The sequence below is a fragment of the Calonectris borealis genome, chromosome 4 (genome assembly GCF_964195595.1).
Source record: "Calonectris borealis chromosome 4, bCalBor7.hap1.2, whole genome shotgun sequence".
NCBI classification, from domain to species: domain Eukaryota; kingdom Metazoa; phylum Chordata; class Aves; order Procellariiformes; family Procellariidae; genus Calonectris; species Calonectris borealis.
In genome coordinates this window covers 46161928-46189621 of record NC_134315.1, presented here as the reverse complement: position 1 = coordinate 46189621, position 27694 = coordinate 46161928, and the positions used below count along the sequence as shown (strand labels likewise).

The window sequence follows — 27694 nt, the reverse complement described above, 5'->3', positions numbered from 1 at the left end:
CGTGCGAGGGGTCAAAAATTCTACAAGCATTTTTTATTTAAAGTTATGTCATTTAAACACCTTTAAATAACAAATAAGACCATAATATTTTAGAAGGTGATCCCCTGCAAATACTATTACTCAGTTATAATCTTTCACTCATTACATAGTTATGAAAAGTATTTTTAAAAAAATCCTTCCTATTTTGGTTTCAATTTGCTCTATATGTTTGAAAGTGTCCAACCTGGTGAAAAAAAATCTTTTCCATACTGTTCAAAATGGTAATTTCAAAATTATAATATATAATTACAATGTAACATAATCATAACTTTGGAACGCAAAATTGAACGGATTAAATACTTAAAGAAAATTCTGGGAAAAAAATCAGTTTTATTTCTGTTTGGAATAAATAGTTTCAACATTCCTATTTCACTTTATTGAAGAAAATTTATGTTTAATTCTACCATAGCTTAAATGAGGAGATACTCGTGTGTGGAAGATGTGACGTGAGTGCTTCTTGAGTATATTTCCTCACATTGATCTGGTTCCCTGTATTAACTCTCTGTATCCTGGTAAATCCAGACTTGCCGTTACTAGTTACAGGTCACAGGCATTGCCTTAAGCAAACAACACAGGCCTCTGGACTGGGGCTGTCACATTTGCTTTGCCTGGGCTTGGCTTGGCTTGCGCGGAGAGCTTGGTTTCAGTTTGGGGTCAGCTTGTTTAGCCATAAGAGCAGTAGTCGAATGACCAGATGGCTATCATTTAATTTGTTTTGGTTTTGCTTAGCTTAGTATACTTTTATAGCATTATGTAATTTTTGTTAATGTTATTGGTGTAGGTCAGAATGACTTAATTCAAACTCTCTCAAGACCAAATGCAGTGGAACTAGAGTTAATCCTCAAGTTTATTTCAAGAGTATTTGTTTTGCCTTAATTACAGAGACTATTCCTTTGGCCTATTGGGCACACAATGTACAACAAACTACTACCTTTTTTTAGGATTCATTTTTAAACAATGTAATGAATGTGTAGACAGTTAAAAAACCCTACATAGAAGAATGAATCTTGCTCTAGAAATCATCTTCCAGGATACCATCATAGTTTTAAATAGGGTCTTCTCCACTACTGTATTGTAACAAAGAAATCTAAATTATTCCTAACTTTATGTAATCTACTGTTTCCATTATCATTCATATTAAGGCAATGCTTAACATACCATATGGAAATGATCTTCATTATTCAAAAGTCCATTAAAAATATACAACAAAAAGCTATCCTTATGTCTGGAGTTTTACAACTATGCAAAATATTCCCTCAGAGGCACATCAAAGTCTTATTTGGAAGAACAATGTTATGTTTCTACTAAGACATGGTTTCAGTGTTTGCAAACAGCATGCTAACGCTTTAAACATGTCTTTAACCTCCTTGGATTGCTATATATATCCTTCCTATATATTATACATATATATATATATATGCTTCCACATATATTTCCACATCTATGCATACAATCAAGATCTACCTGTATAACATCTATCCATATAATCATAGATAATGCATGGGTACGTTTCTATAGACGCTATGTAATTCTGTATGTTTCTGTATGTATCACAACTTTTAATACAGAAATTAAGGTACTTCCTAGTGTTTTGCTGGTACAGATGAATTAATTTATCTCACTGCCACAAACTCTTAACATGCCCCACTCTCTCCCTCTTCCCCTTATTTCTTGGCTGTCCTCTCCTTTCACTTCTTTTGCATGAGTTATGATCTGACCCTTCACTTATTCAATTCAGGTCACCCAAATGGCAGAAAATAAGCAGGATTGGAGGTGGGATGTGGAGGGTGAATATTTTTCTGCTGATTTAGTAAGTGACTCAGAGGAGAGACCGTGAGTGTCAGGACACTGCAAGAAAGGCAGTCAGATAACGTCAGGGAGCAGGATCAAGTTTTTTTTAGGAGCAGTAAGCCATTCATTCAGCTAAGCAGTATCACAAAATCACACTTTCTGAAAGACTTTCAGGGAAATAAAAACAGAATTCAATGGGCAAAACTAGGAAACTTTCAGGCAGTCATCTTGATGATTAATTTCATGTTTAATCTTATTGCTTTCCATGAAGCCATTTTTTTCCTAATATCCATTCATTACTTTTTAATTTTAAACTCTGTAAGTAGTTTTGGATCTTTTTTCATTTGCCATCATCTACAGTGGCTGAGAGCTGTCAGTTGTCCAAAAATAAAGTACAAGAAGACTAAAGCAACAGGCTGTAATGACTCAAAATGAAGACACATTAATGGACTAGTCAACGCATAATCAAACTATAATTATAGGAAGAGCTGAGCACAAACTTGATCTGCTATGTTGCCAGGTTGCTGAAAGTGGAGCAACAGCTATTGAAATCAAAGTCAGATTTCAAGATTCAGTCTTAGATTTGAGGTAGATAAAAGTGAAAATCATCAGTTCTGATCTGGATATAACAAAATATACGGATGTATCTTATACTGCATGTAACATACCATATAAAACCTCTCAAAATCTATCTTCTTTCTGCTACTCACTACCACGTTGACCCATACCCCAGTGGTTTGGTCAAGATGTTCGTATGTACTGTGCACATTTATCCCCAGTCACCTTTGGCATTCAGAGAACAAATACCTGGCAAAACTACACCATAAATCTATACCTCTCTCCGAGTCCTGTGAAGACATAAGGCACCTAATAGAAGTGGTACATTTGTTGTTGGGTTTGTCAGAAATGGTCTTATCAGCACTCATAAATACAGGGTGTGGGAAGCGTTCTAGCTTTTTCTGTTCTATTGATTATGTCTTGACCACACTACTTGTGCACGACACAGACTTGTCAATGCATATTGGCATTAGGAAAGATTATCTACAAATTTTCCATTACCAAAGTCCCTCAGAAATCTGGACATTAATGCATCTCATTGGTTTCTGTTAAGAAGTTCTCTACTATATCATGACTGTTAAATGGTACTCATTGTTTAAGTACAGCATCAGGATGTATCAAGATTTAAAAATAAAAAAATACCATTTTAGAAAAACAAAGCAAGAGAGAGAAAAGAAAACTGAAAGAATAGGCTAATCTTTGTACTTACGAAAAGCTCTATAGAATTCTTCCAGAGCTAAGTGCTTGTCACTATTATAATCATCGTATTTCAGCAAATCGAACAGAGAGCAGTCAGACAGATCCTTGCCAAGCTCATCCCGTTTTATTACCTGACAAGAAAATTATAACCATGAAATTACATTTGAGCTCTTAGAGTTCTCTGGTATAATTAATTGTTTCTAATAATCATTTAATAGATCATTTTAAGGTTGCTGTGGGGCAATGAACTGCAACTGTGTAAAGTGAGGGATTTCCAGTCACTTTGTAAGCATTTATTGCAGTTTTAAAAGTTAATACCTTTAGGACAGACTCACTAAGATTACAAAAAAGTTTTTAGAAAATATAGAGAATATCTATGATGGGGATAGACAAAAGCACTATAAAGACACCGTGAATGTTAAAGCTGATTTTACTTTATATGTATAGGAATGGTGATTAAGAAACATTCAAATATACTTGAGATAATAATTTCCCAAGTACACATGACGTAATGTTTTTTTTCCTCTCAGTTTAATTCCTAACCACAAAAAACAAATTCAGACATTTTCAGAAATAACTAAAATAAACTCCTATTATCCTACTAATTGTATCAACTTCTTAGAGGCTTTTGACAAGTCTATTATCTTCCCAAAGACCTGTTATAAAAGTAGCTGACCTGAAAAGGCTCCTGTTTCTCAATGGGGCACATATACTTTGTAAATAGATTATAATTAATAGCTATTAGATTTTAACTCCAATGAACTTCTCCCAGACAAATGTTCTTTAATTTGTGCACCATTTTGGTTTAAAGTCTGTATATGTTGTAGACATCTACCTCAATTTCATCCAAAGAATTTTTGAGATGTTGATAACCACAAATATTCAGAATTCTCATTTTACATGGTGCATGTATTAAAAACACTCACACATAACTGAAAGAACCAAACCTAATGCAAGTCCTTGTTGTCATGTTGCACAGTTTAAAGTTTTGTACCAGGCACAGAAAAAATGAATATAACTATAGTTAATTGCTTTGTAAAATAATTACACTTCCTACCCTCTACCTGTCTCCCAAAATAACTGCAAAACCATAACATTTGTATTATTATATGATAGCTTCTGAAAAATAGATGATACAGAGGCTTTTGTTTTTCAGTTGCTCTGCAAAGGAATCAGCAGGAATAGAAAGGAATGCATTCAGTTATTATTCATGTAAACAGAAAATTTCTAAACGAATAATAGAGAATAAAAGGAGCATTAGAGCAAAGAGAAAGGACACAAACATTTTATCCTACCAGAAGGAATCTTCTATATATTAATATAATAGCATTATAAAAGATAATAACCTTGTTAGTACATTAGAACGTATGAAAACCATTCACAAAGATAAGAAAAATCACCACAAAACCAGCTATTATTAAAGATATATACTACGCTAGCTACTTCTCATACATTAAAGCCTGTTTATTAAATTCACATTAAACTGAATTAAGAAAAAATGAAATTGTGTTGATCTTACAGCTGGTATATGAGGGACAAAAATGTAGCCTGGGAAAAATTAATAACTCTAAGCCCATTGTAGTTCCAGAAGTAGTACTAAAGATATAACTGTGTGTATTGAAAACTTCACTCTAGAACAAATCTCTGAGATTTCAAAGCCATGAAATGTGCTTAAGATCACAGCTGGTTCATGAAAAAGGAATATTTAGGGTGAGAAGCATTGTTCCTTTGCTTGTTTTTCATAAACGGTGGTCTGAAATAGTTTAAAACACTTGTTCCTGCTAGCTTCAATTGTACAAACAAGGATTAAACTTTATACCTAAGGTGGTACAATAAAACTTTTTTTAAAGCCCACCAACACCTGCCACTATAGTACTACATTTTAAATTGCATATTAGTGTTCTCAGCTTCAATCGTTTGAGTTGAAATCTGTCTTGTGATGCTTTTCATTTACAATTGGTCAATTTTATTTAAAATAAAAATAATAATAATAAAAAAAAGATTAGCCAGCATGATAGAGATATTTCCAAGACTGATGCTATGGACAGATATGATTTATCTTCCTGGCAATTATTTAATTTTCATCTTCAGTAAACTCATAAATTTGACTACAAATATAAGATTCAATGTTTCTTTATATATAGATATCTTTATGCTGGCGACATACTTTGGGGTCCTTTGGAAAATTCACTCAGTTTTGACAACCCCCCCAAAAATGTCCGTGAGGACAGATTTTAGAAGGCACAGAAGTAATTTCATATCATGATTAATCTTAATTATCTGTGATTTGCTAGCTGTTCCAATTTTTACCCAATAGGAATTCTCTCGTGCTGGATCTAGTCGTCTCCCAGCTCTGCAATATGATCTGTGGATCAGATCAACTCTCTGACCGAAAGCAAAATTAATCTTTGTGGAGATTTTGGTTGGTGTTTTTTTTCTCTTGAAGGGGTGGGGGATTAATATTCTATCACAAAAGGTACAACTCAGAACAGGTATTAGGGTGTGGGGATTTGGATTTTGAAACATTACCTGTTTCTGTAGCAGCCTGCTTTTAGATCAGATCGACTGTGATATGAAATTACAACCTATATGAGACTCTAGCAAAGCAAAGTTGACTACTTACCAAGCCATTAGCCAACGGAGAAGTCATTTAGCAACTTATGTTAGCATCAGGTGTTTTAAAATCATCAGGATCAAACTGCCTGTTCACAAGAGTCCCTAACTCACCTGCTGAGAAGACCTTTTTCTTGTTGACATTATCTTTTAACAGATCAGTGAAATTTCATAAGGTGAAACATATAATGACGTAGCGCAAATATTCAAACAGGGCAAGAAAAATTGTCAGTATTGGTTCAAGAAATAAACAGTAGAATTCAGATAAATACTGTGAATATTTTTTATGTTTCTAAATGTTGTCACGACATGATATTTTAACACCACCTTCTGGTGTTAAAATACAGCCTGTCAGACAACGCCATTTTTCATTTTCTTTTACTTATGAAAGGGATTTAATTTACAAAGGCAGCTTGCTAAACATAATAGCTTCTTGTAGGTATTTTGAATTTCACACCCTACATCATTACAAAAGAAAAATAATACTATGCAGTATCAATAAGGCATATACTGCAAGAATAATAATGTCAGTAATTGCAAAACCTGAAAAAATAGATGTCAGTAAGGAATCACCAATGGCTGAAACATGCCAATGGCAGTGGGATTTTGAAAGTCTAGGGTCTCATCCTACTCCTTTTCCATAATTTAAAAATAAATATAAAAAGAAAATTGGCAGATGGTATATACTGTTGAGGTGAATAATAATGAAGAGGACAGGGCAGCATATGGAATGAAATGGATCACATAGTTGGATGTTTTCAGGAAAAGGATCTGTGTTTTCATAGAGCCAAATGCAAATCTAAAAATCTAAAAATAAGAACCTAGACCATACCTTAATGAGGATAAAAGGCCCTGGAAAACATTTTATCCGAAAAGGATGCAGAATTTGCTGTGGATAAGGAAGTCTCATAAATTCCAGGATCATTCTGCAGCCTAACCAAGCAGTACATTTTTTTTGAAGTGTAACAAGGTAACTGGGGGTAGAAAGGCAATGGTGGGACTGAAACTGAAACACAACATTCAGTTCTGACTTGCACATATTAAAATTTAATGTTGAGAAACTAGAAGAGAACTTTTCAAGTTAGAAAGGATCCATAAAAGTAACCGGAAGCCTGTTAAAGACACTTTACATTAAGAGAGCTAAGAAAAATCAACCTGCTGCCTTCTCAGACTTTATGCATGGACTTTTTTCCTAGCCAGAAACTGAGAAATTAATAGCTGCAAGATCATCTAGCAGTTAGATTTTGCAATGCTTACACACTATCTGAGGATCCTAAATGCTCCATTTGGAGTGAAGAAAAGACTTCAAGCTGTCTAGCAAGGTATATGAAATATTCACGTTGTAAATATATACACAAGGGTATTAATCTAATACCTAGATAGAGGGTAGAATAAATCTCATTTTAAAAGCTATTCATAGCCCTTTTTTTCCTTACATACCATTCCAGTAGCTAAATAACTAAATTCTAATCCAGCAGAGTAACTGAATTATCTGTTATGCACGAAAATAATAGGAAGTGTTTCTACTTGATAAAAGCAAATGCAGCAAACACAGATCAAGATGTCAGTTTAGTACTAGGATCACAGTATTTGTAAGCTATATCTCACTACTAATCTCTAAAAAGTTTTATTTTCTTTTCCCCCAATTTTAAAGTTTCATGTAGGATTCTTATTTTTATTTTGAATCTAGAATTGAATATAGTGCATGTTCAGTTTTTCTTAGATAAGTGATAGTAAAAATAGGTAATACAACCTAAATAATAAGGTATCCCTAATTAATAGGCAGAAAATAAACAGAACTATAGCTTAACAGATAAAATATGCTTCTGCCTATGCCATGTGTAGGAAACACCAAAGTTGATTAAAAATTCAAAAAGAGGAGATAGGCTTATTATCCCTTCTCCCAGTTCCAAGTCCTCCAAATAACACATAGTAATACCACTAATAAGATGCAAAATCAAAAGTCATAAAGGTAGAAATTTAAAGGCCAGGGCTCCACGAAGTATTGTGATCAGAGTTTGAGAAACCAATGCTTACAGAAAAGATGTGGAGCGGATTGTGGTGGTGCATTCGCCCTGCCCCCCTCCCCTGGGCCGCTCTACGATCTTGGAAACTCCCGTTAAAACTTGACCTTGGTGTAATGAGTCAGGCAGTGAAGCGTCCCTTGACCATATCAGGAACCCTTGCATAGCTGAGGTTGGGGAATGTACTGACCATACCAGAAACTTCTGCTGCCTGGCCCAGTGGGGACAAGACCAGGGATAATTTGTCATCCCCGATACCCTTATCTGAGTCATAGCTCAAGTAGAATGATGCCATTGCTACTGAAACCTTGAGAATTTTTACAGATGACTGAAGTCAATCATCTTGAGAACCTATACACAGCGGTCGCAAGTGAGGCCCTTTGAGCCTTCCCAGACTGCAGCAGGCTGCACCCAGAATCTCCCTCTGAGTGGAACGCTTCTCAGAGTTCGTGAACTCTCCAGTTTGCGATATTCGGAGGACAGTCGCCGACTGGCACAGGACCTGGGCTGCAACACTCCTTGGCCGAAACACTCCTTGAGGCTCAACCCTTCGCCCATTGAGAAATGCCAAGATATTTGACAGGAATATTTCACTGGACTCGAGGGGAATTTTTAACAGGTATACCTTTGTATATTTATCTATCTTTGTGTCTGTGTGAACCGATGGAGGTACCCGCTAGCAAATATAGTCTGCTAAAATGTTATGATCTATCTTAAAACTGTGAATGAACCTTAGACTGCTGGTAAACCCATATAATCCCTTAGACATAAACCGTTGACCAAGCCTGGTATTAGGAGTGTATCCAGCCGCACCTAGACTCCACCGGGACTTTAGAAAGCAAGGGGGTCTTCTCTGAATCTCATGACTCAACAGGAGGGTCTCCTTACCCTTTTCGTACTATATATAAACCACTGACTAACTTTGGGACTAGAAGTGGATCCAGCCGCACCTAGACTCCTCTCTGTAGAGGAGTTTAGAAAGCATGGGGGTCTACTCTGAATCTCATGACTCTACGGGAGGGTCTCCTTACCCCTTTTTGTATTAGACATAAACCATAGCCCAAGTCTGAGACTAAGATTGGATCCAGCTGCACCTAAGCTTCATCAGGAGTTTAGAAAGCAAGGGGGGTCTTCTCTGAACCTCGTGACTCAATAGGAAGGTCTCCACTACCCTTTTTTTTCATCCTCGGTCTCTGTATAGATCATTCTAGCTCAATTCTAACTCGATCTTTCTTTGTATGCTTCATCCATGTAGTAAGTGATAGAGTGAGTCTTGCCATTGAACTCTGTTAAGTCGCACTTTTATAAATTTCTATTAAAATCACTTTCTGCTAATACCTTTGACGGCGATTCTTTAAGTGGCCTCTAAAGCACTCATTCGCGACAAATTTACATTCGTTGTAGCTGTGCAAACAAGTGCCACGAAGTATCAGCTGGCATAAAGTGCAACAGCATTATTAATACAGAAATAAAACCAGAAGTGTTTTTTTTTTTTTCCTTTCAGATCTCAGGGGCACAACATAGGGAACACAGTTTAGGAATCTTAATCTTTGAAGGAAAAGATGGAGCCACAATTCAGGCCAAGCTGTTGCATAAAACAGGACACACATCTGTTCTCAATTCACAAACAAGCGACAGTTTGTTAGCAAAGATAATAGCTGACAGTGATTGAAGCAAATTTGAGAAAAAAGAACTTAAAGAATAAACAACAGGAAGAAACTAATTGAAATGTTATCTTACCTATACATTTAGCAGAATTAATGCTGTATTAAACAAACCAATTAAATGTATAATTCCTTCAGATTACATTTTTTTAAGATAATATATAGTAACCAAGCCATTTATAGATACAGCTCTACTCATCTAAAGAGAGTGTATTCTTCTAAGTTATGGCATATTCCTGAAATTTACAGATAAGTACCCATAGCTACACATAGCCATAAAGACAATAGTACTTAATTTCCTACTTAAAATTTGTTTCTTATTTAGCAAATTTTACATTAGAACTTTTGAATTGATGCTTTACATAAAGATGCTATATATATATACACACACCCACAGCCTTGTGTATTTATTTACAAACACACATGGATGTGTAACACTATTCAAAGGTTCATTACACTTTATGAGAAATCTGTATTTCTGTCACCTGTAATTAAAGCATATTAAACTGATACGTGAAAATGGCGTATTTAATCTTATAGTTGTTCCCATAACTTCCACTTATCATTCCTTGAAACAATGATGAACTTAGTACAGTTTCCTGAGAGTGAGTGGTTCATTTGTCTGTTTCTTAATTGTTTTTGTTTGGTCTCATTAACTGGAATTAAATGACACTGAGAAAACATCAAAATAAAATGCAGAAGTAAGAATGAGTTTTTATTAAAATGTAACATATTTTCATTTGTCCTATGTTAACCTGGTAAATAGCAGAAATATATCCAGTTATTTGAAATTACATATAATAATTCATAAGTAAGGATGCTAAATTCTTTCTTTCACTCCAGAAAATAGATCATTAAAAAGCGGGAAAGGAAGAGGAAAATCTATTATATATTCAACTTGCTTTTAGACTATGTCACTTCCCTTTTCTATAAAATTTTGCTTTCTTAGCTCACTGGTATAAGAAATAAATAGAAGAAAAGCAGGTCTAAATTTAATCAAGCATAGATTATTTTACTTTCACACACAGAAGGAACTTGAATCTCACTGTTGAGCAAGATGAAGTATTCTTAGAGCTTATGTATCTTTCACTGATCGTAACTAGAAAAAGCTTACTGTTTATAAAATGGCAATTGCACCATACAGGAATAACTGCATTCGTCACTAGAAAACACACTTTATTCCCATGTCTCCTCATAACACTTCTGACATTTTTTCTCTTCTACATAGCAACAACAATATAATCAAGCCGTCTACAGTGATAGAAACACTGACATTCCATTTATAACTTTGTCTTAAATTCCAGTTTATTTTTGCATAAGATAAAAGACAATAAACAAGTGAGTCTGTTAACAACTGAATATTCATAGCTAACCAGCAGAATCAACTATCTTCCTTTATTTTGGATTCCTTTAAATTCTTTCAAAGTGCTTTAAAAACAAAACAAAACAAACCCTTTAAGGAACCACCCCACTTTACTGGAAATCTTGCAGATATTTGCATTTATGTTAGACCAGAGGTGATGAAGAAGATGAAAATTCTGCCTGTTTTATAGCCTACCCTTTTGGAAGGATAGATACTCTTTCTGATTAGTACCTACCTCTCAAAACAGCATGGCTTAAAAGGTTAACTTCATCAGTAAGTCCTTTCAAAATCAAGTCACATCTGACTTGCCAATATAGGATTTGGAAACTAGAACATTAAATGAGTCAGGCTCAGCAATGAAAGCAGTCAAGTCAGAGAAGAATTTATATGGGCAAAAAAAAAGTTCCCTTAGCCTGCATGGAGCTACATAATCCCACTGCTTTTCTATCTTCATTACAGTCTACCTTGTCTGACATTTACACTGTGTAAGAGAGTTATAATTATTTTTAACTGTAATTCTGTATTAGACTACAAAGCCATGAAAAAAATTATACCCAGATGCCAGAATTGTTCAAATAAAAGAAAAAAAAAAATAGCCTGCCAATTTTTAATTTATTGTTATAATACTTGAAATATTCTTTTAAAAACTTTCTCACTGTTTGAAATAGCTTTTTTAATAAAAAGCACTATTTTTGCTTTTTCTGGAGAGGAATACTTGTTTCTCTTGCATCAAGATGCAAATGCAACAACCTTATGATTTCTGATCCAAAATATATCAATAAAAATTGGAGTGTTGCTGTCACCATTTCCAATCTCCAACTGATTCATTTCAATTTTACATTAGGTAAGATGACTATATGGACACCTATGAGATAATAAAATGCAATCCAAGAGCCTGATTGCACTTACTGCACAGCAAAATTGAGAAGATGTAAAATTTAAGATGCACTAAAAACTGAAGTTCAATATTCATGTGAACATAAATTAATTTCAGGAGTTCTTGTTGTTTTCTATAACAAATATGTTATTTTTCATATTCCCTTAATATGATTAAATTTAAATTGCAAACAGGCACTATTATTTATGACAGGCCTGCAGATTTCAAAATTTTAGCTGTATTGTGAGCACAACTGGGAAAAATTCTCCTAATCCTCAGAACATTTTCAAGAGTACAATAATGTCTCCTATTCGGCCCTGAGGAAGTTCAAAGACCTTTCTAACACTCTTCCACCACCATCCCTTCCCCCTCAACAATCACATTCTCAAGAAAGTTAACCGGCCCAGCATTCTCTCAGTGGCAGGGACCTCTCATAGAATCACAGAATCATTAAGGTTGGAAAAGACCTCTAAGATCATCGAGTCCAACTGTCAACCCAACACCACCATGCCTACTAAACCATGTTCCTAAGCGCCTCATCTACACATCTTGTAAATATTTCCAGGGATGGTGACTCTACCACTTCCCTGGGCAGCCTGTTCCAAGGCTTGACCACTTCTTTCAGTAAAGAAGTTTTTCCTAATGTCCAATCTAAACCTCCCTTGGTGCATCTTGAGGCCATTTCCTCTCGTCCTCTCACATTATGAGTCAATACCTTCTAGGTAGTGTATTCAAGATGAGGTCTTTTTGTTTCTTTTCTCCTACTACAGCCATTCCAATTTTTTAGAAATACTGATAGCTATCATATACACTAAAGGCAGAAGAGAGCAAAAGTCTAATCCTACCTTGCAAAACAATCTTGATTTATCAAGCTTTTATGTTCAACAAGAACAAAAAATATTCATTGGACTAAACCACAGGAGGATGAAAAAAAAGTGTCAAGTTTTCAATAAACAAAGATAATGCTCTGAAAAGCAATGCATTTCATTTGAAGATATTGCTTTGAGTTCTTTTAATTTGTCATCTTGTTTTAAGTGTTCAGAGAGAACTGAGTCATATCTTGGTTTGTTTTTAGTAAATACGCAGGCTAAAATCTTCCACCACCAGACGAAGGCAGATTTACAAATACTGAGATTATACAGGAGCTGGGTTCTTAACTGCAAAGCTGTACACTATTCTGCGTTTCGCAAAGGCAATTCAGTGTTTCCTTTGTCATATGAAAGAGAGACAAAGGTTCTCAGCTGAAGCTTCTGCTATCGAGAAGGCTTTAAGAGAAACAGGTATAGCTTCTCTCTTTTCTTCTCTGTTCAAACTGACTAAAGAACGATTTCTGAGGGCAATCAGGTAGTTTGTGTCTCTTGCAAAACATACAACAACAAACCACACAGCACTAACAATGAACTTACCTTACATTATTCTTTAGATTGAATAATTTGTTGTTTCTGCAATGAATTTTAGCAAAAACATAAAGCACCATGTTTGGGTTTTAAGGCTGTTTGACCTGTTTCCATACTAGTGAAAAAGCATTACTTTACAGTTGCCATTATAAATTCATTTTTATAGAAAAAAGTATGTGGGAAAAGGATGCATAGAAAGTTTGAAAACACCATAATGGATTTTTTTTTCTTTTTTAAACTATGTTTGACACAAAGAAATAAAGGGAAGAGGAAAAGTATTTGCGTAGCAACTGAATAGAGAAGAATTGTTTCTTTATACAAACCTGGAAATTCTGCAAAATATTTTTGATAGTGACCTTCAGCACTAGTACTTTAGTCCTGCTCCTCTAATGAAAAGAGCATGATTCACTGATAATTAAATAATGGATTTGTAGTGGTGAAAGTATTAAACTATTTTCCAGTAGTTATGTAAGGACTATGGCAACGAAGTCAAGCTATTTTCAAGTGGTAAAATAAAGAAGGATTTAAAATTCAGTTTCTTTAGACTGCCAACCAATACACTAATACTAATCACAATCAGAGTTTCAAGTGTTAGTGATATATATCTATAAGCATTGAATATAATTTGCACATCTATATCTGTGACTCATATGTATGTGATGTATTCATATAGCATATTCATATAAAAAGTATTATTTGTAAAATATATACAGGCACCAAATTTCCTTGAAAGCTGAAGTTCTGAAAGAGTTTAGAAAACAGCAGGAAAACCCAATCTTATAAAGTACAGGAAAATAATATTTTTAAATTGTTTTTTGAAACAGGTGATTTATTATTATTTGAAATGATACCTATATTTGCGTGCAGCCTCTGGTCCTGGAAATTGCCACTAAAACTTTAGAAGTTAACTGTATGGAAATGATAACTCCAGCCTAACACTTTAGGTATTATATATTCACTTGTAAATATTTCTTAACACTGCCACACCACTTAAAACATAGGATAACGATCAACAGTGGCATCTAAAAAAAAATCTTACTTTTCTTGAATTTTTAAGTGGCTGCCTAGTATTAGACTCATTAATATAGCTCGGCCATGATTAGGTTTCTCAAACATGGACTTCTACATTATCTAGTAAATCAAAGTACATTTGCCATAACAACACTCTTTAATAGAGTTAACCCTTCTAGGTAGATTAAAGCTAGTGCTGCCATGCCTAGCAGAGCAACAATTATTGGTTTAGATCTGTAATTAGTTAAAGCTTGCTGTTTAGAGACTACCATGAACTCTCTTTCCAAGACTACTTCTGTACTTCTCTAGCCCTAACTTGTATAAAGCAATAATACTTGTTTAGTATTACAGAAGTCATTTAAAATACAATTTAATTGTTTTCAGCTTCTAAAATACATCTATACAGTTGGACTTTACGATAACACGCTGTGGATAATAAAACAACCCATGGTCAAGGCAACCTATAGTGTTCTAACCCCCTAAGGTATATCCCAAAGCATTGTATTCAAATTTCTGAATAATCACTGCAGAATTTCTGGATAATTCAGTTTTTCAAAATTCTTGAATGAAGTTTTCTACCTCAGAGATTCACATATATTTTCTAAAGTGAAAGCACCCTAAGACGTTATATTGCATGTAAGTCCTGACAAAGACACTGAATAGCTACTGTGCTAATGGAAACAAAATCTAAATCTTACCTGAGATAATTCATTAGTGTCCACCAGTCCATTGTTGTCTGAATCAAAATAATTAAACATTTGATCTACAAGAAGTTTCTTTAAAGCCATTTTCTCATCAACAGTTTTATCTTTTGATTGTGCAATGTATCTCTGATTTTGTAGATCCAGTAACATATTTTTCACTTTGGTGTACTCAGTAGGTTTGCATTTATCGCCTGAAAAGAAAATACACAACACAAGATTATTTTGAATTTGATTTCTTATTAAGAGTTTAAAACTAAATCTAAAAAAAAAAAAAAAAAAAAAGGAAAAGCAGAGAGTATTAACTTCTTATAATAATACCAACAGGGTTGCTTTATGAGGTAAAGAATTTGTTCTGTAGTAGTTTGATCCATATTATTTCCTTGTCTGGTTTTCAGATTAAGGCCAAAAAATTATTGCACTTCTAGGTATTTTCTGTAGACAAAATTTTCTGTGTATAGAAACTAAGGAAAGTTTTAACAGTTTCCAAGCCTGTACTTTCTTCATTTAGATCATTCTGGAAAGATGCATCTGAAGATTTTTTAAAACGTTACCTTTGGTAAAGCATTTCATATAAACATTCATAAAGTGAATACTGCAATGTAATATATGCAGGAAAACCTGCAAATATGATAGAAGATGATACATTATAAAGAATATACTTCATAACTATATTTGACTTCAGAAAATAGAAATTACAGTTGAGTGCTCATAAGCTAGCTCTACCTTTTCATTTACTGGACATACCAAACTTACCCGAACAAGAGAAGGTGGAATTGCCAGAGGAAGAGAAAGAATATCTTTGACAAGATCTAGTTTATTCTTTGCATTATCAAGTCTTCTATAAAGCAGAAATTGCTACAGCAAATGTCCTACATATAGTGATTACAGTCACTGCTTATTCTAAACCAAAGCACAATATAGTTGTCCTGGTTTTGGCTGGGATGGAGTTGATTTTCTTCCTATTAACTGGTATAGTGCTGTGCTTTGGATGTAGTGTGAGAATAATGTTGATGACACACTGATGTTTTGGTTGTTGCTAGGTAGTGTTTACGCTAGTCAAGGACTTTTCATCTTCCCATGCCCTGCCAGATGTGCAGGGGGCTGGGAGGGAGTGCGGCCAGGGCGGCTGGCCCAGCTGGCCAATAGGCTATTCCATACCATATGACGTCATGCTCAGCATATAAGGGTGGGTGAAGAAGAAGGAGGGGGGGCGTTCGGAGTGATGGCGTTTGTCTTCCCAAGTAACCGTTACGCGTGATGGAGCCCTGCTTTCCTGGCGATGGCTGAACACCTGCCTGCCGATGGGAAGTGGTGAATGAATTCCTTGTTTTGCTTTGCTTGCGTGCGCGGCTTTTGCTTTCCCTATTAAACTGTCTTTATCTCAACCCACGAGTTTTTCTCACTTTTACCCTTCTGATTCTCTCCCCCATCCCACCTGGCGGGGGGGGGTAAGCAAGCAGCTGCGTGGTATTTGGCTGCTGCCAGGTTAAACCACGACAATAGTATATGTCTGGTATTCTCTTATATCAGTTGCTGTATATTTTAAATTGAACAGAGAAACAGTTTAGAAGTTTTTGTTTTTATTAAGATAAACTTAGTATTTCAAAAGTTTTTTGATAAGATGAGATATGTAAATGTGGACCAGCAAAATACCATGTATTTGTTGCAAACATGTATTTACAGTTAGTTACTACTTAAGTTAACTTCAAGTAGTGAATTCAAGGCTAGAGCAATTCACTGATTAGCAAAGAAAGCTATGTTCCATTCTTCTTTTTAGATGCCATGATGAAGACATAAGTCTTAATGAGGAACAATTATTTACCTCACAGAAACTGCTTAGGCAGTTGTTTTGTTTTGCAAGTGGTTCCCATTTAAGAAATGTCTAATTTACATGTGTGAGACTGGAGTTTATTATTTTGGTGTATTTAATGGTATATGCATTATTATGGTGACTGTATCACTACGTACACCTCCATCACCATTTCATAAGGTAGAGAGAGAAAAAGTTCCTAAATGCTTCTCTCTATCCTAGCGAGACTCAGATCTAGAAGAGGACTCCGACGATAGAAGTTAAATCGTAGAAGTAGACAAAATGTTTTTAAGAATGAAAACCACTCGAGCATTTTTTTTTTGTCTTCTAAAAGCCACTGCCTGTTATGTAGCTATCTGAAAATCCCAACTGAAGTAACATAAATAAACAACACCAAGCCATATTTAACTGACAGCCTAAGCTACACATAGTATTTGCATATTCATCCTTACCTGCCAGAGGCATGGAGATTGAGGACATTAAATTTTTAAGAATTGAGTTCTACGTGACTGCTTTTTACGGGTCTAATGCAGAAATACTCAGTAGGGAAACATGTTTATTCCTTAGCCATTCTGGAGCTGCAGTGAGCAAAACTTTCCATCTGAATGGATGCAGGCTCCAGGTGGTGGGGAGGCAAGAGAGCACTTAACTTCAAAACACACTAATTCATTTGGGTGAACTCCAAAAGACTGGGCCAAGAAAACAAGTATCATTTTTGTCTCCCCTAGATAACTTTTCCGGCTGCGGTATCCTCAGAGAGAGACAGTTTGGTTTTACTCTGGTGCAGCTGAAGTCCAACACCATTTTACCTATACCCCTGGCTGGGGGGGAAGACAAATCCTATTTCTTCAATACTATACTGCTCAGACCTAGTTACCTCGTCCAGATTTTACGCCCTGTAAATTATTTTTGATCAAACAGTTCTCATTCTGCAATTCTAAAACTGCAAAAAGAAATTTCTACCTTAGAGATACATAACATAAGTAAAGCAGTTTATTTCTTGACAATATCTGTTAAATCCTGCATTTGTCACAGTATCTTTGATAAGTCGCTACAGGTCTGAGTTAGAAAAAGAAATGGAAAATGAACAAAAAAGTCACACTGACAATTTTGTTTTTTTCCTTGAGGCACAGAACAATGTCTCTCACTTTAATGATTGATCAAGAATTGAATGTAGGTTCTCACCTCTACAAAGACAATAATGATGTTAATCATTATTAAATATTATTTATTTATTTATTTATTATTATTTATTTATTATTAAAGATTATTTATTTATTAAATATAGACAACTTTTGTATGAGTTGCGCAAAAATTTCCACAGGAGAGATTATACGAAGTAGTGTAAATTTAGAGAGAGAAAAAAAAAAATTATGTACCATGTGATCATGAAAAGCATTGTAATAATTAGTTGCTTTTCCTACTTCTAACTCGAAACAGAGTTTATGGAAAAAAGTTTTAAAGGAAGTTCAATCACAGTCCAATAAAGACATTTTAATGCACTTTAGACATTCACTTTAGATCTAAAGCTTAAGGAATGATGAACTAACGTATTCTCTCACAATACCTATTCAGAGAGAGAAGAAAGAATACAGACTATTTTCTACACCATTTCTTTTTTGTACACGTCCTATTGCATAGCACAAACTTCTGAAACTAGCATAATAGTCATACAAGACCACTTATATATTACATGTTTATAAACTATTTTTACATTTTTCCAGAAGGGAAAAACATTTGTACCATTCTCTTTAATACAACATAAATGCTGCCTAATACAAAGTTATCTGAGAGATTGCTATTGCCACAAGTTTGATTACTTCTTGTAGAAAAACTTCATTCATAAATTAAGAATAGAAGGCTGTTAAACTTTTAGTCACACTCTCCACCTAGTAAAGCTACCACAACATCAGTGTCAACAAAATAGCTCAAATTACATTGCATTAGTGTATATATGGTTTATATTACCTCATCAATAAAAGAACATAACTTCCTGACATGTTGCTAAAATCTGTTATAGGTGTTCTGTACTACGATAACTCTTCCTTTTTATTTTTCCTGTTCCTGTGATATCCTTTGGAAATATTTTTAACCTGAAAAGTAGCTCAAACTTATCAATATGTTGTATTAATTACTAACAGAAAATATTAACATCTCTTTAATACTAATGAAAACAGAATTAAGAAAGATTATGTTATTTAATTATCAAAAAAATAGCTTTTTTATAGATACCGAAACATTAATCACAGTGGCAGTCTGTTGAAAACCAGCTGTGAATAAGGTGAATACAGTTCACAAAGCAATTTCATGTCTCTAAAACCCATCTTCAGCAGATTATTATTTTATACTCAACAATGGTGTTAAAGCCTGTGCTCTTTATGGGATTGTTTGTCCGATGTCTGTAAGATAATAGCTGTAATTTGCTCTCAGTGCATACCTACTCACTCTACAGATCAACCTGACTGAATTACAGTCCCAGCCATGATAGTCTAGTGTGTGTTTTTTATGTTTGCTAGAACCCAGACTGATTCTTTTAGTGCTTCACTAACTTGTTTGAAAACTAGTCCTCATGATGAAAATACTATTAACACCTTTTGGAAAAATCTCTGTTGGCCATCATTTATACTTTAAAACAGATGCTATTTTGTTTCTCACTTATCTAAATAGGTTAGTCTGACCCATATAAAAACCACATTTATCAACACCTTTTAGATTCATACTCCCTGCAACCACACCATGCCACAGTTCTCTGTAGTATGGAAGTAGTATTCCCCTATCCCTTTATCTGAAAAGGATGTCAAAGTCATCTCACATGAGCACGTGATTTGTGCGGGGGAAGACAATACTCAGGCATTTAAGTACTCATTGGCAGTACTCTACAGTATCTTAAAATTAACTTACAAAAAACCCCATTACAAATAATTGCTTTGGTTTCCGTTGCCCTACAGTTTGGGTCTTTTTTGGTGATTGTTTATAACAGATCATAATAAGTAATGCAAAAATAACCTGAATTATTTTTCCTTCAGACACAGTATAACATGTATTCATTTGATAAATCTCGAGAGGAGTGTAGACGTTCAGAGGTCTAGGTAGCCACAAAGTACATGCTGCACATGATGAATGGTTACCTTTCCTGTTCCCCTGTGTTATCATACTGATTGAGAATATCAAACTTGAATATTTGTGATAAAAGCTAGGTGATATGCTTGGCTATTATAAATAAAAGTAAGCATATAAGTAAAAGTAGCTGTCACTTGCAAGCAGTACTCCTTAAGTTGTTTAAGAAATTGGCGAGAAGTTATTTTAAATTTTTTTTTTTTAAATTGCAGCAAATAAAAAAAGAGAGAATAAAGAGAAAAGTATTGTCTGCTACTTATAGTACATATAGTTACATCAGTGCAGGTAACTTACCCTTTTCAAAAAGAGCCTGAACACTGCATAGCAATTGTACCCCAAAATCTACATCCATTTTTTTCCTACTTTAGTTTTCATTATGTTCGGCAAAGTAATCTGTTGTAACAGAATTATTACATTTTGACCTAACACCCACCTTTTAAATCTTACTATGCATTCTAACAACAGATTTTAGTCTGGTGACAGACGAGCCTTCAGTTTATGATCTAATCTAATTACAGATGTGGTAAAACAGGTTTACACAGCTATACTACATTAAAACATTTTCATTTTATACATAATTCAAGTAGTCTTTACACCAAAGACTCCATAGACCTGAACATAGGGACAAACATGATCGATGGATGTAACTGACAGATAAGGAGATCACAAGGAAACAATGAGACACCACTAGTCAACACAATGCACAGTTTCATTAACAAAATCACCCTTTTATCTCATTGTCATGACTGTCTTTTACTGTAATATTCGAGGAAATGTGAAGCAGATGTTTAAATTACAAGAATGAGGCTCCGTTTACAGGAGAGCTCCACAGGCTGGAGTAGCAGCACAGAGAAAAACTCAGAGTTGCTTTATTTGTGTTCTAATTTAGTAAGGATTACTTGTGAAATAGTTGTCTCAATGACACACAAATGGCAAATGGGGATTAACCTTTATATGATTTGACAACCTTTATAGTGAGGAAAAGTAATTTGTGCTTAACATAATCGAGAAAGACAAACTACGGGGAATATACTACAATTACATTACTTCCGAAAAGACCTTCTATATAGTTATCTACATACATGAAAGAGTAACCTACACATTGTGCATTTTTTACTAACTAAATTCAGTTTCCTAGTACTTTTTTTTTTTTTTTTTAATTTGGAACTAGGCTTCCTACACATATAAATAGTTAATTTCTGAAAAATTACTAGAAAGCAATAACAGCAAGTCTTGTGTTTTCTTGTTCTTTTTTGTTTGTTTCATTCATGGAAAGGACTAATTCTACTACACAGCAGGTTTTGTCAAAAACACTCAAAACAAAAACTCCTGCTATGATTTATTTTACAAGTTTTCTGACATCATCTGTGCAATCCTAGAAGGTGTGCAGAAACCTAAAAGTGACAAAACAAACATACTGGAATCAAAGTGCCATTCTCCGGTCCGATATCTTGTAATTTCTGAAATAGTGATAGTCCTGGGGTTTACTTAATTCAAACTCAAATATAGTATAAAACTGGAAACACTTGACTGTTTCCTTCCATTCCGTACAACAAAGTTTTGCAGGTGTATCTCCGTTACCTAGGAAATGTCTGAAAGTTAGATTTTGAGTGCTATTGTCCTCCTAGACAGTATTAAATAGACGATATTTGACCATAATACAGGAAAAAGTTGTATTTGACAATTTAAGCTTTATTTAATTTGCAAGAGAAAGATATATTATCAAAACTAACTAGTTATTTAGGAAAACCTGGCAAATGAATATACACATTATTCTTAACACCTGTAGAAAAATATTAAAGAATCAGCTAAGATAATAGTTTAGGAGTCACTCCTTAAATTCAAATTCAGATGTCAGATTTTTGTATTACATAGTTTTTTGGAAAAATACTAGTATACATAGAGAAGGAAAAGAAGAACATTTAAAAAATGCAATAAAGACAAACCATCTGATTTCTGTTCTCAGTTCTTTTACCACTTTCATGGTTAAAGTAGGTATTTTAACCTTTCCTTGCCTTAGCATCTCCATCTACATAGCAGGAATAACTCTTATATCAGAGAGCTGTTGAATAATTAATATTCATGGAGTGTCTATCTCCACAAAAGTCATCAGCTGCTGAGATACAATTGAATTCTGAGATATTTTATGATTTTGAGCTGAGTTGTATCTATATAGCACAAATGGTTTCCACAAAGCCATTTTTCCTTCAAAATTGAAATAACTTCAGATCTCCCGGAAGTGGCAACTTGTTTTCAGTGGACCATATTACATATGAACAGTTTTACGTATTCCAAAACTGATATAAACACAAATCAGATTTTTGGAAATGGAATACACCTGATAAGCAGCAAGCCTACTGTTAATCTTCTACATGCATTTTGAACATATTCAAAATAATCTAATTAGCCAAAACAATTCACTGCAAAATTACAAATTATATTCCATGGAGCAAAAACGAGAATTTAATCCAAGATAACATACATATATATATACACAGATATATATATATATACAGATATGTACATACACATTCATGTGCACACATACATCCCCATACACAGGATGAAGAAGTCACTACAGATATGGTCTGATATCAATGCAATTTCAAACATAACACAAGAGACAACTTGAAGGTCTTCATTCATTCAGCTATTCTTCAAGATCCAGTCTCTATAGATGAAGCATGAAAGCTTAATCTTAGTTGTAACTCTAACAGATAAAGAAACATTTTAAACAACCAAAATTGCTTAGATTTATCTGAAAGAAACATCAGGTTCAGATATCATTTCACAATATCTTAATTCCCAATATCAAACTCTTATTTTCCAAATCTAGAGCTCAACAGTTTTGATCCTTATTCCCCACTCTCCTCACTTAAGCTCTGGAACTGCACTTAAAGAGAAGCAATCTCATTTGTACATAGACCTAACTTTTGATCTATAGTCCAAAGGTTAAGGGGGGTGGAGAGGAGAGCTTTACACTCAAAACTAGTATTTTTCAATAAAAATTCCTGGATAAACAGGGATTAACATCAAAACTTTTCCCTGTTGCAGCTATGTTTTAAATAGAAGGTGATAATTTTCTACCATTTTGTAAAAACATGAGAGTTTAGGGCTGCAAATCTTGGCCCTGCAGCTGCTCAGCTTTACATATTCAGAGTGCTTAAAAAAAAAAAAAATGACATTTTGAATCTCTCTGGGTTTGGCTTTTGGTTTGTTTTGGGTTTTTTTTTTTCCTTGTTTGTTTTTTTTTTGTTTTTTTTTTTTTTTTTTTTTTTTTAATTTGTAGCTAATAATCAGCACATGGGCTGCTTTATGTCTTATTTTGTAGCATCCGTACTTTCCAATGACATATATAATTATCTAAATCTAAATTCAGCATTACTGTCAAAGTTAGATACTTGGGTGTTAAGGACTTCAGTTCTTCTTTGTAAATAGGTCTAAATAGCTACAAGAATTGTTACAAACTTTCAATGCAGTGTTGTCTATTTATATGCAATATATGTATAAAAATACCTCCCACATACATAAACACTCTACTATCCAGAGACAGGCACACAAATATGAAATTTTAAAGTTGTATCTGTCATTGTCCTTAGGCAAATACTTCTGAGTGATCACCATAGCTGGTATATAAAATAGAATTGAAGCTACCTCTTCAAAGCCTTAGTTCCACTTTGTAAATAAGGAATAATGCTGTCCTTTCCTCAAATATTACTGGTTAAAATGCTCTTACACCATTCTGATCTTTCAAAACTATAAATCATAAGACAGACATAATAATTTTACTTAATTACACATATCTGCACAAGTCTGGTGTCCGGTCTTATCTGGAGACATATATAAACAGCTTTTCAGTGCTTAAGCAATGAATAGTTCAGATAAATTATTCAGATTTTCCTTAAAGATATACCACTTAGGTTAAATATCATTAGAAGCTGAATCAAATTTGCATTAAGAAAATAGAAAAATAGGATAGTATTTCAATTTTTTTTTTTTCCCAGGACTAGTTAGAACAAATCTTATATGGTGTGAGAAAGATTAATCCAAAAAGTAACTAGGAAATGAAGAAAAGCACCAAAATCAGCATTTGGGGTAGTGGTGTGAGGAGGACTTCTACTTGCTAATGCAGAGTGGTTAACATATCACAGATCTCTTGACAGAAGAAAATAGGTCATATAAACTTTAACCTTCAAGATGACATTTGAAGGCTAAAGCAGGTTGACAATAATGATCAAAACACCATTTCCCACAGCTGAGAAAACACCGAATGTACAGATTGTTTGGACTGCATGTTAGCATCACAAACACCATAAGCAGAGTTAGTATGTAACTGGCAAATGCAAAACTTTTTTTACAGGATTGACCCTGCCTTCAAATAAATGATAAATCCATATCAATTTCAACCAGTGATATCACTTCTCAAAATTTCTTAATGTCTCAGATGCTTACCGCAGGGTATTCTACCATAAAAAGGAAGAGATGAAAATGGGCACATTTAACAAACGTGCCTAATTTTCCAAACATATCAGAATATTTCAGGTATGTTATTCTTCATTTTCCAACATGTGCTGAAGAGATTACCTATTCCCTGATTTTTTTTGTTTTCTTGTATCCAGCTCAAGCTTTCAGATCAGTTTTTCTATTTGTCCCATACATTAAAAAATAACTTCAATTTCATAAGTAAAAATTCATATACAACATTAATAAGAAGATAATCTGGACTTCCTTGTCCTTCCTAGTTTATTAAAAGAAAAACTGAGAGAGAAGATGATAAAAGCAGCATGCCCCAAAAGCAGGCACTGCTAAAAATGAAGGTTGAGACAGGAGTTTACTGCAGCATTTTATTTTCCCCTCTAGTGGAGTTAACCCAAACATTGCTGTTAGTCTTTCTTCCACAGGGCTTAGACAATTTTTGACTTGCAGTATCTACAGTGATACTATGAAAGCTATGAAACACTATAGACTTACATTTAAAAAAAAAAAAAAAGATAGATTAAAAAGTATTCCAAATCCAGCAGGGAAATACTTATGGGGTGTAAGCTTAGCCATTAATCTATGTAGAGTTCTGCTTTTGCTTCTCGGGAAGTATGTGTCAGAGAGCTCTCTTATTTAACAAAAAAAAAAAAAAAAGTTACTGAAAGAGATGAAACATTACTTATGTTCAGTAACAACCTTCCTTTTCCCAAGGGCTTCCCAGAGATGCAGAGTTATGAAGGTGAGGTCTCAAGACTGGGTTAAGCCTAACTAAAACAGCACTACTGTTAAAAAGATCAGTTCTGTTGCTCCATTTCTATTTCTCCCCCTCCATCACATACTCCCATCACTTCCTTTGTTTCACCTTTAGCACAGTTGGCTTTTGGTGCTAATTACACAAGTTGTTACATTCAGCCTTTTGCTATAGGAAAAAGAGAATTAATTTTATGTGTGTATATATATGGAACCAAAAATTTATCGTTGTTCCAATTAATATTTTAAGCAGTCTATTAGCCCAATTTATTTAATTAATTCAGAAAAGCCTCAACAACACAGATAAAATTACTTTACAAACCTTCGTAGTACTTTCTTGAAATATCTATCTTATGCTTACCCTTCCAGTTTTTCTCTGGGTACTAAGGTTCCAAGAGTGGGGGGAAAAGGCTATGAGGAGTCAAGAGAATCCTGAGATCATCATCAGGAAGAGTGTGAAGGTATGGTGAGAGGTTTTTCCTCCTCAGCATCTGCTTGCGTTAGTTTTATATGTTTCACTATCAGAACCCGCTTCTTCTTTTTGATAATAAGCTTAAGTATGAAAATGGACAAATCTTCCCCCAATCTCAGTTGAAATAAAAGGCTATTATTTGCTAAGCACAGATTACCCATATATGGTTTTGAAAGAGCTTATGGTAAACAGGATAGGCAATAGTCATTTGACCACTAGGCAATTTTTGAAACTGGTAAAAACTGCTGAGGCCAAAGCAAGACCAGGCAAGTCCTGAGACCCTCTGAACTGTCAGTACAAAGGGTTTTGTGGTTTGTTTTGTTTTGTTTTTTTTTTTAACCAGGGGGAAAGGAAAAAAAAACAATAAAAAATCACATTCTACAGGGCTATTCATCTTTAAGGCATGATTACAGCATAAGCTAAAGCAATTCAGAGAAATCTGCACTACAGTAGACCAAGGTCAGTAAGCGTACGTGACGAAACTTGATTTTAGTCGGCCTAAAGAAGAAACATAAATAGTGCTTCCCAGGTTGAGCATCATAGTTCTGTACTTGTTCTCTGCTTTCTCCATTTTTTCCACAGAGACACAAGGGAATATGCTGTTTTGGCAATAGAAGGAGGAAAACAAGACTTATAAATTGAAACACAAGTAAAGCAGCATGCAATTTGCCTTTGAATCCACACCAGAATGTAACCTAGCCATACGGGTCTGGCACCAGCATAAGCATGTGATCAGGCTAAGTCTTACCAACTTCATGTATCACTTCCAGGTTAACTGTTTCTCTACTGTATTTAGTGTAGGCTTGAAATTGTATTTTGAGGTTTAAACAAATTTTGAAAACTGCTCAGTTATGGTTGGGAAGATGATGTCAAAAGGATTTTAGTGAAATCAGAAACCTTGCTGAGACCTGTGTGCAGCCCCATTTATTTTAATGTCACCAGGTCATCTACTACACTTTAAATTTCTACAAGCTTAACTAATTCACTGTTCCAGAAAGAAAGATAGGTGATATAAGAAAAGACAGCATTGTACTATGAAGATAGATACCAGCATCTTCCTTAAATATGCATGAAGGGCTTAAATATTGTAAACATGGCTGCTAGCATTTTATGACACACCTTATCATAGGTCTTGCAATATTACTACATGATGGATGAGGCGAAGGTAAAGTACTGTGACGATCATGCATTGGTAATACCCACTATGGAGGTTTTATATTAAAAACTCCATATTCTTTTAACAATAATTTGGCATCACGCACACTTGCATCTGAATTTTTGCTCATACTAATCCTTGAAATTAGAGTTATGTGAATCAATGCAAGAGAAAAGCTAGGCCTACATAAACTCACTTTCACTTACTTTTAGAGATGCAGTGTGTATCTTGCAAAATTGTGGGATTATTATACACAAATGTATTTTGACCAGTCATCCCTAAAGAGAATTTGGATCACTGTTTCCTTTCACAGACAGTCACAGAAAAGGCTACCTAGAGAGAGTAGATCAATAATTTTATTCTTAGCTTCATGACAAAGAAATAATTGTTTTAGTCAGAGATTTCTCTATACAACTACAAAAAGCCTGTTGACCTAGTAGTTGTTTTAAAGATGTTACTATCTGTCTTTATGTACAGCCTTGTATCTTTATTCCTCATCTGTGGTTTGATGCAGAAAGACATTAAAAAAAGAATTAGACTCTTCAGCTTTTTGCCAATTGCAGTGAAACTCATAGCTTTGTTTTCTTACAACTGAAGCTTTGCTTTTGTTTAAGCGTTTTGTTCAGCACTTTCAGCAGAAAATGTCTTTTTTCACATAGACTTACATATTTTAAAAGTAGTTTCATATTGATTCTGTGTTTCTAGATACAAGCATTCACATACCTCAAAAAGAAATGTCTACTGATTATCACTTATTTATGACACTGATCTCTCTCAAAGTGGGGAGCATTTATTCAAATTGAACTTTGCCAAAATTTAAACAAGAAATTAAAGCCATGTTTTCCATTACCATTTAGGGAAGAAGTGGTATAATTAGACAAGGTTTACTTTAAAAAAAATGTTTTTGATTTGGGTTTGTTTTTTTGGGGTGTTTTTTTTTTGTTTGTTTGTTTGTTGTTTTTTCTTTTTTTTTAAATCCACAACAACCAACAAAAACCCCACAAGACCTCCAAGCAAGTAAAGCTGAAATTTAACTGAAATTTCAGCATTTTATAACTGTATATAGAGTAAGGCTAGAGCCCAAACTTTAAATTCCCAGCTTTCTATCACTGTATTTCTAATCTTTCTAAACTAAGACTGTATCCATATCACAATTTAAAAGTTTAGCAA

General features: G+C 34.2%; 1 protein-coding gene across 1 annotated transcript in view; it reads right to left on the bottom strand.

Moving 5' to 3' along the window:
- FSTL5 (follistatin like 5) overlaps positions 1-27694 on the bottom strand; it is a 346821-nt gene that overhangs the window by 150692 nt on the left and 168435 nt on the right. The window contains exons 5-6 of the mRNA XM_075149403.1: positions 14735-14931; positions 3098-3218 (exon numbers count right to left, since the gene is read on the bottom strand). Of these exons, the coding sequence (XP_075005504.1) occupies positions 3098-3218; positions 14735-14931 (318 nt within the window). The remainder of the gene's footprint in view (positions 1-3097; positions 3219-14734; positions 14932-27694) is intronic.